This window comes from Mastigoproctus giganteus, chromosome 12, assembly GCF_048544385.1.
Source record: "Mastigoproctus giganteus isolate SK-2022 chromosome 12, ASM4854438v1, whole genome shotgun sequence".
In the NCBI taxonomy this organism is placed as follows: Eukaryota; Metazoa; Arthropoda; class Arachnida; order Uropygi; family Thelyphonidae; genus Mastigoproctus; species Mastigoproctus giganteus.
In genome coordinates this window covers 89258613-89271294 of record NC_143586.1, presented here as the reverse complement: position 1 = coordinate 89271294, position 12682 = coordinate 89258613, and the positions used below count along the sequence as shown (strand labels likewise).

Genomic DNA, 12682 nt, shown 5'->3' with positions numbered 1-12682 from the left:
CAGCTTCTAGACAGCGACCTTCAGACATTGATCTCTAGCGCTAATGATATCTACCACCCTGCAGAGCAAGATTCATTAGCCATTTAGTACAATGAATCGTTAATGCAAGAGGATGCGTGGCCAAATATCGATGCAGTGCATCCTAGGTTAAAGTTCATATTTCCACCAAGGCCATCGATGTACCGTGACTGCCCATCCATGGTTATACACGCTCAATATATTCCATCAGAAATACATAAAGCTGAAATATTATGGCTGGACTAAAAGTCTTGTTCCAGAGAAGAAACTTATCTCCAGCAGCAAAAGGCAATGATAAACGTTTTGGCAAAACGCCAAAGTGAAAGCTATTGGATTTTCATATCAGTGTTAATAATTATTCTGCATTAAAATAACACCGGAAATTTCATTTAATTCTCCTTATTGCAGTGGATTCTTAGTTTCTAATAAATTCCATAATTATCTTGAACAATAGGTGCTCCCTTTTCGTTTAGTTACATATTCATCACGAATTCTCTAAAATATTTTCGCGTGTATAATTTAAGCCTATAACGAACTAAGCAACTAAAATAAAGTAGTTGATTAGTTCATTTAAAAAATCCTTTTGTGGTTATCTAGACCTCGATCTTATTGAGTCCATTATAAAAGAAAGATGAGAGATACAGTTGGTTTATTAGTATATAATTGACAATTAAGTTCCAGAAATGAAACAATTTAAAGAAAAAAAACGTAGTGTGTCTCATAAATCAGGGGGGATGGATGGTTTTGGCTCCACACTCCCACGCTTTACCAAAAACTTCTTGATAATCAGTGAAGATACGGCCTGGCGTTGTCGAGCAACAGGCAGTGAGAAATTAGTTTTATAACAATAATTCAAGCGGGGTACAGTGAAAGGTATTTGTTCAAAAAGAGATGGAGAATCGACAACGGTTTATGATATTGTAGACAAAAAGACCCATGGAATTGTCGAATGGAGTGAACAAACGATTCTGAAGCGCCCACAAAGAGCTCCATAATTTCCACGGTGAAAGGCAAGACGATCTCTATATATCATAAGAATTAAACAAATTTAATTTGAATTCTCTCAATTATTCTCTGCTTGTAGAGATCAATTATAAAAAACTTTGTCACATTTGAAAATAGAGGAAGAATGGTTGATTAATGCAAGAATTATTACGGATAGTTTACGATTTCTAAGTAGTAAAGAAAAAGAACCATCATCAGTTTGGTTTTTGAACATTAAAAACCAAACGTGTTACATCGTGATCCTATGTGCTTTGGCATGCGTGCAATGAATTTGGTCCTGGAACTTAATTATAAAATCTGACGAGTTTTATGACATGAAACTAATTGTAATCTATTGTATTTTAAGTTTACACTCATGCATATTAATGTAATTAAACAATTAGGGTTAGATTTTAATAAAATATAATTTCTCTCTTTTAGGAAGATTGATTAGACGCCAAATTTCATCTGAAAGGAAGTTTTCAGGATGTGCACAGAATAAATTCACCTTCAAATTCTATCATTTAGAACCTAAGCAAAGCGGTCGCACGACCATTTCAAGTGAGACGCAGTACCTTTAGCAAGGTACCCATGCATGTAGCTTTCATCAAATAAAGCCCCAATGGGCAATTCTGGAAAAATACATTAATATCAGAGATATGAAAAGACAGAACGTGCGCACGCTCTCTCTAATAGTTTGCACCTTCACATACTTGCTGGTAGGAGCAGCTATTTTTGATGCATTGGAGTCTGAGAACGAAGATAGACAAAAGTTGGTGCTAGACTACGTTGAAGAATTGTTCATTCAGAAGTACAACATCAGTGACGAGGATTACACGGTTTGGACCACGGTTATCATTAAAAGTGTTCCTCACAAAGCTGGAATCCAGTGGAAATTTTCGGGCGCTTTTTATTTCGCTACAACTGTCGTGACAACCATTGGTAAGTAGGCAACAGTGATAATGTGGGTGAGTAATATCAGTTACACAAAACACTAAATTGGACACTGATGTTCAAAATATGAAATGTCAGAAATTTCATTCTGGTTCTCATCACTTGAAATGGGCTTTGAAGTTAATTTTAAAGTGAATTAAAATGCTAATCGATTCTTATATTTATTATCTCTGGTTTAAACAGAAAATTAGATGGCTTTCAAAGATTTGAGTAATTAATGAGAAACAAACTTGTCGTTTCTTACACAACTTCTATTCGCCCGCGAATAGACGACAAACATGTCTGCATTTCCTGTTCAACTGAGAGAATTCTCTCGCGTTTCTTAATCGTTGTTAGTGCTGAAAAATCCAGCTCGCACAGGTAGGTGATTGAAAAGATTAACAGCGTTCATTCTGCTACTGCTGGGTACTCCCCCCTTCGACAATATCCAAAATTGTAGTAAGTGTAAAGTGTATTCGTGTCAAACGGCACCAGGGGTTTTCCCCCATCTCCACGTAGTATACATTGTCATGTGAAACAGAACACTGTTGAGGCCAGAGATTTAAAAGTGTATGGATTTTGTACATGTGTACTGTCGTGTACCGTTGTTAATCTGGTCATTTAGCCGCTGGACCCCTACTGAGGCCCAACGTTGCCCACACTTGGCCCCGTGGAGGCAGACCAGGTACACCAGTTTTACAATTATTTACTCTGGCAGGCCCTGCCACCTAATTTCCTGAGATTTCAGTGGCTAGGACCTATGTAAAAAAAAAAAAAAAAGGGTAGACACTAGAGGTTTAGGTAAGGTCGAGATAGGTTTTAAATGAAGGTTAGGTTAATTTTTTACATTGAAATTTAGCAGCATGCAGTGGGACATTCACGGTCGGTAAAGGTAGAGTGGGGGAAGACTGAAGACTGGGGGGAACAGGTAGAAGTATGGGAACGAAAGAGAAGGCGATCCCAGGAGTGTCAGTGGAGCAAGCCCCACCAGGGAGGAAAGGGGGGGGACAGGGGAGGGGATGAGACAGAGGCCTATCTCTTCCCCTTCCCTGCCTAGGGATGGGGTTTTAAAAGTGAACTGGGCAAAGGTGCCCAGTTCAGAACGCCAGGCGGCGTGCTGCAGCAGAGCTGCTGTGGTCATGTGGTCCAGTCATTGCGTCGCACATGGGAGAAAGAGTCCCGTCCAGAAAGAGATCATTGTCTAGCAGGAGTCCGCATATATGGTGTCGGATCGTCTATCATTTGCAATGGATGTTCAATTCTAGGAGACAGGGAGAGTGAGGTCCCACCATAACGGCCATAGTCTGGTTCAGTTTGGATGCTCATCTGCAGGGAGCCCTGGGCTAATGGCGTGCATTATTGATTGCAATTTGTGTTCTCCTTCTTGCAAATAAGTCTTGTGCAAATTTGGCGAGCGCACTATATTCGTCGAAGCTGTCCAGGAGATGGTGTTCTTGGTCCTGAGGTAAGTAAGTTAGTCTGGTGATTAAGATTCCACGTAGGTCGTCGTACAGTGGACATTGGTGCATCAAATGTTGCCAGCTCTCGCGTTCCCCACATGGACAATGTGGGTCCTCCACAAGCCGAAAGGCTGCAAGTTTTTCATTGAAAGGTCCGTGACCCGTCAGGAGGTAAGTGGAGTGCAGTCCTGGGTGGAGCCAAGGCGGTGATTTAGGGTACACTTTGTGTATGTCCGGAAGAAATTTCCTTGTCACTTCTCCTTTGGTGCTGTTTGTCCAGCGGGTTTGCCATTCTTGCTTTAGATGCCCTAATAATCGGGTTTTTTCTGTCTTTCTGTCATTTGTAAGTTCGATGGTGTACCCCATGAATGTGACGGGCATCCCTTTAGATAGGTAGTATGACAGGCCACACCTGACAATCTCCAGGTCCAGCGGGAGAACCCCGCCAGCACCTGGAGCGCATGCGTACTGACAGTCCTGCATGCGCGGGTTATTGTTAGAAGTGATAGTTCACCATATTTAAGCTGCAGTGCAGTCCGAATGATGTTCTACGAGTTGTTCTTGTTTCTCCAAAGATACTTGTGTCGCCGCATCAAGCATTGTTTCATTTTATCCTCAAGAGCTAAGTGGTAATTTAAAATCAGTCAAGATGTCACTATCCCGTGTCAGTCTGCTTCGGAAGTAAGAGGAAACATTTGAAGCAGCTTCTTTTCCACTTGTGATTTCCATATTTTAAATTTTATTAAGAAACCATTGAGTTTATCACTTGAAGAGTTAGCACATTTTCTTCTTTCCATTGAATACTGATATTTATGCTGTTTAAATGGCTTAAAATATCAATCAAAATGGGAAGGGCTTGTGCACCGCTCCTCATCATTTAACTGAACAACAAAGTCCAGGTTTTTTTAGGGTAAATTTATTTAACTCATTTCTCTGTTCATAAAATCTCGCAAAAACTTTACCCCTTGATAACTAGCGAATATTAGTATGAAGAACCAATGTGTCACGGCGAGATCCCACTTCCTGGCACATTTGTTTGAGAAAATATCTAACGCGCACACCCCCACATATTACCAGTTGATTAACAGACAACTTAGGAAAAAAAACTCTAAATAAGAAATGAAAAGCGCCTGTAAAGGTCGCATTCTGGCATGGCAATAATGTTCTACAGGATAGCAATTGGAATTAGATTTTTGTCAACCTTTCAAGATACTATTTCTAATTTTTTTTTTTATAACTAATTATTCCTAACCTCTGATGTTTTGAAATTCGGAATGCATGCCGTATAATTCTGCAGTGCATATATTTTCTTTTGACCGAATGCTTTATAGTTTGATTTTTTAAATCAAAAGTTAAACAACTGACCCATTTTAAATACAGCCATGTAGATTTTTTCATAAATTTCACTATGAACTTGTAAAAGTAGAAAATGTTTGGGCTATACACAAGCATTTAACACCCTGCAATATTCAAATGATGGCGAACCACTTCACACATGCCACGCAATAACTCAAACGCACTTTAAATATCACGCGATGAATTCTCATCAACCATCAGTGTTTGCTAGGTGTCATTAAAATTACGTTGCACTTGTTTTTTTATATAAAAACACCACGTTACACTCTCTGTCAAAGCTATTGACAGAGAGTATAATGTGGTGAGTTAGTGAAGCACTGGTATATGTAGGTATGCAATGCTGGTTTCACCACGAGAATATCGAATTACATCATCTCCCTTCGTGGTTCACTTTCTAGCAAAACCGTCAGAAATTTGATAAACGATATTGAGACAATGGGCTGGACGTACTACAAGACCCCGTAAATAAAAAAAAAGATGACTTTGTACCAGTTAATAAATGATATTTCAATTCCAGGTTACTCGAGCAAGCTTTGCGATCACTTTGCCACTTTTTGGGACCAAAAAAACCAAAGTACCCTTGAAACAGAGACCGACTAATTTATTCGCGTGAATAAAGCGTTCTTCGCATCAGCAACGGTATCCCAGTTCAGACCTTTGTTATATGATGTTGGAGGACTAGTGGACATAGTATCTGTCAGTGGTAGCAGTGATCCCCACAAAACTGTAAAGAAGCAAAACTGCCAAGGCCAGATGAAGATGTGAGTAGTGTAGGTATAGTGATTTTCATCTGGGCTCCTAATTATTGGAAAGACCCCACACCAAGAAGGAGCATTCCAGCAGCCATTCACGGCAGAGGAGCCGGACCAGGATAGTAGAGGTAAGCCTGTCGGGGTGAACGGAAGACTAGTGGCATAGTATTTTGGGTCAGGCGCCACCGATGGTTTCCCACATCTGCGCCGTATGTACTCGGTGATGGAATGCAGTTGAGTTTTTAGGAGCATTAGCAACTAAGACCATATTTCTCCGGGAATATGCGGTGGTCATTCCCTGACCTTTCCGCATCCTCCGTATTTGGTGGTGACAGGCTCGAACCCTGGTTTAATCAAGAAGCGTGTGCTACGCACTGCTGCTCCTTCCCACCTGGCTACGGAGGCGCCATGGAATGCAGAACTGCAAAGGCCAGAAAAAAAAAGTAGTCTGGTTTATGAAGTTTTTTTTTTTTTTTTTGTAATTGTTGGCGCATCGGCTTCTGCGGCCATAGTGCACCTCCCAAGGTTTTTGCAGTACTTTGATCCAAGCCCGAGACGGGATTCGAACCCGCGACCTTTGGGTTGCCAGGCAGGCACTTTACCTACCTGGCTAGCCCGGTCGGCGGTTTATGAAGTACTGTGTTTTGTTGTCTCGGGCTGCTTGGCCACAGGGCCCCTAGTGGGATCCTAGGTTGCCCGCCACCACCACTGGGAGGTGAGCCAGGCTGCCCGTTATACTCTGGCTGGTCTCTGCCAGGGTCGCCTGAGCTTCCTGACATAGACTAAGTAAAAAAAAAAATAATAACTTTGAAAAGAGCACACAAGGAATTAAGAGTAAGAGTAGAGTGGGTCAGAATGTAGAGTAAGGAACAGAGATGGACCAAGGTGAAGGGCCCACCCAATGATTTAAGGCGAATTGGGGGAGAGAGTATAGGGAATTAAAGTCACAGGGGCAGGTGCCCCCGTATGGGCGCGATCGGCCTTGCGCTCTGAAGGGATATTCCGCACTCAGCAGAGTGCCAGCAGCATAGATCCCGCACCCACAACAGGGTACCAGCATAATCCTACCCCAGAGAGGGATTTGCATGATAGCTTTGGTTGCTATAATTTCCTGCACACTACGAATTAGAGTAAGATGTGGGTAACGCATTTATTCTACCCCTGTTGAGGTTTGCAATGGTGGTGGAATATTCCGTTCAGGTCTGTCATGGGTGTGATAAACCCGTCTGGTGTTAACAACTGCCTGTGCAAATCGTGTGAAGGCTGCATAAGATGTTTCATCGTTTATGAGGATGTGCTCTTGTTGGCAGGGGTTGGATTGTATCTCGGTGAAGAGTCGTAGGCGGTAATCATCATATGAGGGGCACACGTACATGACGTGGACCCAGGACTCCTCATCTCCACAGTGGCAGTAAGGATTGTTTTCGATACCGAGCGCTGTTAACTTTTGCTGGAATGGGCCGTGCCCAGTAAGCAGAAAGGTTGCCTGCAGTCCAGGTGAATACCAGGGAAGAGGCTTGGGATACGTAAGGGCGATTGTGGAGAAGACCTTCTTAGTTACTTCTTTATTTGTTGTATTCCAGGACTCCTGCCATACACGCTGCAAGTGGCTGGCGACACGCCTTTTTTCTTGCTTATGGTCATTTGTGAGGTCCAGATGCAGATCCAGTAGTTGGGTGGGAATACCTTTCTTGTGGCGCTGGTAGAGGCTTCTTTTCAGTACTTCCAGGTAGACGGGCATGAATCCTGCGATGACGTGGAGCGCAGGGGTGCTGACTGTGCGGCACGCCCTGGTAACAGACAGAAGCATAAATCGCTGAATTGAATCCAGTTTATGCCTGTTCCGCTCAAGTATTGCTCTAGTGTACCATATGGAGGCCCCATACCATACAATCAGTACGAATATCGCTTTGTAGATTAGATAGAGGGCCTTGTGCTTCAGACCCCAGTCAGCCCGGCTTATTCTTCTGATCATGGCTGCATATTTTCTTATTTTAATGGCAAAGTACTTCAGGTGAGGATGAAAGGTGCGGGTCGCATCTATGTGAAGGCCTAGGTAATTAACTTCAGTATATAATCTGATTGGTATGTTGTTTATCTTCATGACTGGGGGTCTGAGGGTTTGAAGTTTCCCTTTCAACAGGATGGGCTTCGTTTTTTCACCCGAGATAGATAGTTGGTGCAGTGAGGCCGTGAACGGAGGACTGTGATAACTAATTTGCTAACTGCGAGGGCCGGAAGAAAATGTGGTATGATCCAACAAAATCTTATGAGGATCTCGAATTTGCGCGCTGCAGTCTGTCAGGTGGTGTAAAAACAAAACTGTGTCCTACGTTTAGAATTAACATTCCACTAATAAAAGTCCCCTTGGTGACGTTAAAGTAACAGTTTTGAATGGGTTCACTGCTCATTTCATCTTGGCCTATATCGTAACACACGCTACCACAGTTTAACGAAGGCATACAAAACTGACAGGCAACGGGAAAGGTTATTTTATGCAAGGCAATACTCCACATTGGCTAACAAGTCAACGATTTCCTGAGCGAATATTAAAGCAGGGTAATTTCCGTTGCTTTCCATGTAGGTGGCTTCGACGTTCAAGGCCATAATATCAGAAAATTTCTGTATGTGGGGGATACCAAATTCCGGAGTTCATACAGGAATTCCCACGACATCACGAGAACTGAAAACAGTTAAAGAGGTAACCAGGAACCAAAGAGAAACGTTTTCATCGTCACTACAACTGGAGATCAACCGTGTGCAACTCATTGCACTGAAGACGTCAAGGATGATCATATAGAATGTTGTAGTTCACGTGTGGATCAGTAATATAGTTTTCGTTTTCTGACAGTCATTTTTTGTCAGTTTATTTCTCCCAGTACTGGCCATCATACATCTGATTGCGCAGATATTTTTGTCAACAGAAGTAAAAGGTAAACTTGGAGGCGGTGTTGCGATATCGGAAAACTAATTTTTTAAAAAAATATTTGTTTAAAAGTTTACTGAATACAAAAATTGAATGATTCAGTTTGCTTCTGATCATACCATCTTAGTCTTTAGCTGTGCTAATAGTTTGCACACATCTAAAATTGAAGTTCTGTCTGCGTCCCGGTCAGTTCGTGCTATTGGAGATAGCAAGGACCGATTGGGACTCTGTCTACATCATTACTACGCTTCCTAACATTTAATAACGCGCGGTATTGGTTTGCCATGTAGCTTTGCGCGATTTTGGTTAACTCGATGTCACGTATTAACTGATCAGTTGAAGTCCTGGTGGTCTGAACCTCAGATTCACTGAAAGCAATTAGTATTCTGTATCCTATCAGTTTGTTCCTCTGAATTATCTAAAGTTGAACATAATCAAGAAATCCTTTTAAGATTCTTAAGTCTTCCAGATCAATTCCCTCTTCCATATTGTGAAATTCCAAGTTTTTGTTTGAAGGCTGCTTAGTTACATATTTCTTCATATGTTAGTGTCCTTGGCACTAACATATCAGAGTTGTACGTTTATACAAAAAAATGGACATAATGAGGGTATTTTTACCAGAGAATTGGTAAATTTATAAGGTCGTTGATATTCTTAAAAGAATGTGGCCATAGAGGAATTTAGACCGATTTCAGTTAGATATCGGCTTCTGAAAATTATTTAAATTTTGCCTTCCTTTCGTGTCTAGAAAATTACTTTAACGGAGTCAAAACTTTTCACTGTGGATGTGAACGTAGATCTGCAGTCGCATGTTTGAATTAGCTAATGTGAAAGATTTGTAAATCCAGAGAAGGAAGGAATTGCATGTTCTGTATTTTATTTATTTTTTTTTTGTTATGTGTGCTGCATTTGACTCTTCAGATAAATCAGCTGTCTTGTCTTTTAGATAATTGTTGTTTAATAAACCGGATCCTTGTTAGCCCCTTTGGTATCCACTTTGTCAATATTTGTTTTGACGTTTCCTTGTACCAAAAACCCCTTAGTGAAAGAATTTTTCCAAAGTATTGGTTAATATATAATTTTTCATAATTCTCAGAGAGAAAATTCGCTTCGTTTCTGTGGGTTTGCCCAGAGCGAGAGTCTTACTGCCACCGTAATTCCCTTCTTGATGGTTAATCAAAATTATTCCGCCCTAGCTGATGACCTAATTATCGACAGGCGTTCCATAGATTTTTCGAGTTTTGGGGAGGAATCTTTCAAATTACACATACCGGATGCCATTTCATACTCGGACAGACTTGGTCTTAAAATAACTTCTTTAAAAACAACAAAATGTATTTGTTTTTACAGAATTTGTTGTCAGGTTGATGTAATGTTGTCCAGACCATTGGGGATGTTTCTGGATTCCAAGCTGTTGTTTTGGGAACACATTGCTGTTGTTAGGAAGTCTTTATTTGGTGCCTACTGGAATAATCAACTCGTATCTTATTCATGTATCACATTATTAGAAAGTATTTTAATTTACACGTGAAATCTGTTGCATAATACGTTAGAGGATGAATACTGAATCTTCATCGAGCTTAAATCATAAGTCGGGTCTTCAAGAGCTGTCAAATCTCTCGATTTAATTGATTTCAGGACTATTTGGCTAATTACTGCTTAAAAGGCAGTTAACCTCATATCTGGAAGAGATGATTATCTAATTTCCTATCATATATTAGCTTGGAGGATACCAGAATCGGCTTCATGCTATTCCTGTACTTTGATCACCATTTCGCAAACTGGAGAAGTGTAACCAGAGCAACGTTAACGCTATTTTTAAGTTATTTAACTTTTTGAAGTGTATTTTCTGAGTTTGCCTTGACTTCGCAAACATAAAACTAATGTGAATAGTCTGTTGAAACATAACGTCTGATAGATAACTGGACCTGCAAGTAAATCAGATTTCCTTACATCAATTAATACACCACATGTTTCAAAAGTCAGTGTTTTCAAATCACCCATAGTCTTGATCTGTTGAAACAGAACATCCAGTAAGCCGTTGGGGTCAGATGATCGCGCAGTATTGATCAAAATGTTTACTGCATTCACAAATCTGAAAATACTGCTGCGCAACAGTTTCGGCACTGGAAACCTTCCCATGGATTTGCGCTATTTTACGAGCATTTTTAAGGATAGAATGGACCTGAGTAAAATCAAATAATATTCTGCTCACCAGTGTGCGAGCTTTCCGGGTTTTTTGATTTAGACCATATAAGATCTATGGCCTAACTTTACGACTGTTCCTCTCAGTAATATTGCTGTTATACATTTTTAAATCAGCTGATGTGGTGCTTTCACCAGGACCATAAATTTGATCTCCACAAATTCACTTTCTACAGAAGCACAAAAATTTACTTGAGGATGTAATATATGGATTTAGGTTCGCGCGATATTATATTTAAAGACAAAGTGGATAGCCGCTCAATAATTCAGAAAATCTCAGCTCAATGTTGCAGTGAAATTAAAAATACTAGATTTAATACCCATTATTAATTATTCATCAATTATTTCCATTCCTTTAGTTGGAGTTTTTATCCCTCCTAAAATGTGTATGAAGTAGGTGGTTTCTTACCTTATGTACATTTCAGGATGGGCAAAATTGATAAATAATCTAGCTTTGATGTTAATGAATTCCAAATTATATGGTTCCTGGCCTTTTTCTTTCTTTTGTTTGAAAATTAAACAATAGGTCAGAATTTCATAGTTTGACCATTATTTGCTAACATAATGGTCAAAATGTGAAAAGCAGAATCAAAAAACAGTACATAGCTATGCTTTTATAGCTCATCCACACACTAAGATTTCGCAGATAATTTAGATGTGATAATTATAATTGTAATTTTACAGTCACTGTAAAAATGCCCACATTTCTTTTCTTGCAGGTTACGGCCATTCAACTCCAACCACTTGGGGAGGAAAGACTTTCTGCATGTTTTACGCCTTGGCCGGCATTCCACTGGGACTTGTAGTTTTCCAAAGTATCGGCGAGAGATTGAATACATTCGTGGCCTACATGCTGAAATACTGCAAGCAGTGTCTCGGAATGAGAAACAGCGATGTCTCCGAAACGCATCTTATTTGTCTCGTTTCGATACTGTCCACACTCGTCATGACAACCGGAGCTGCAGCGTTTTCAAAATACGAACGCTGGAACTACTTCGACTCGTTCTATTATTGCTTCATTACACTCACCACCATCGGTTTCGGAGATTATGTGGCCCTACAGAAGGAAAGTGCCCTGCAGAAATACCCCGAATATGTCGCTTTCAGTTTACTCTTCATCCTGTTCGGCCTCTCCGTTGTTTCTGCAGGTATGAACCTTCTCGTCCTTCGCTTCCTCACTATGAACACCGAGGACGAGCGAAGAGACGAGGCAGAGGCTCAAAGTGCAGCTCAGGAAGCGGTGAGGTTGGAGGGTGACGTCATCACAGCTAATGGCAGCATCATATCCGGTCACGGTCCGGACAGTTCCGACAGCGACGACACCACGTCGGTGTGTTCGTGTTCGTGCTATCCCCATAAGAGAATAACCAGCCAAAAATACGCGCTGAGGCGATCTCTGAGTAGATCACCACACCTGCTTCAAATGAATATCATTAGTCCATCAGACACGAAAGATGACATCCTGGACTCCCTCCATCAATCGGAATCAGATCTCTCCGAAGAATACTTCGAAGCGAATCAGAAAAGGGCTTCCATTTGACAAAAACCTTCCCGTAGTAATTTTAGTGTTTTTTCTATAAAGGCGGACTAGGTTAATTAATTATGACGAAATAATTTATCTAACAGAAACAATGACTGAAGCTTTAATTCAAAGATCAAAGACTTTGACAAGCTTCTTAGAAACATAGTTCAATGAATTTACGGATTTACAGTTATAATTTTGTATTGACTGAAACATTCTCCATGGCTATAAACCGAGTTTTCTGTATTCATTGAGCAAGCGATTGGTAAGAGAAGCTTTGAATGCTTTATCTATTGGTATCAATCGTATATTACTAGTACCAATTAGTTTAAATCATCACGTTATTTACTTATTAATAACAGCATTCAATCCTACTTATTTCTCTAACTCAGGCATGGGCAACTTTTCAACAAAGGCATGATGGAATTTTCAGTAGGTAACCGCGCGTTACAGCCCTAAGTTATACTATTATATTTATATATTATAAAATTTAAGTGAATTAAAGCATATTAACACAAAAATGCAA

At 40.4% G+C, this 12682-nt stretch overlaps 1 protein-coding gene across 3 annotated transcripts in view; it reads left to right on the top strand.

Annotated features, from left to right (window-relative positions):
• Nucleotides 1–12235, top strand: part of LOC150077257 (two pore potassium channel protein sup-9-like) — a 66727-nt gene extending 54492 nt beyond the window's left edge. For all 3 annotated transcript variants that reach the window (XM_090386126.1, XM_090386123.1, XM_090386124.1), the window contains exons 2-3: nucleotides 1444–1944; nucleotides 11354–12235. In XM_090386126.1, the coding sequence (XP_090242252.1) occupies nucleotides 1662–1944; nucleotides 11354–12174 (1104 nt within the window). In that variant the 5' untranslated portion in view covers nucleotides 1444–1661 and the 3' untranslated portion in view covers nucleotides 12175–12235. The remainder of the gene's footprint in view (nucleotides 1–1443; nucleotides 1945–11353) is intronic.
• The last annotated feature ends 447 nt before the right edge of the window (nucleotides 12236–12682 follow it).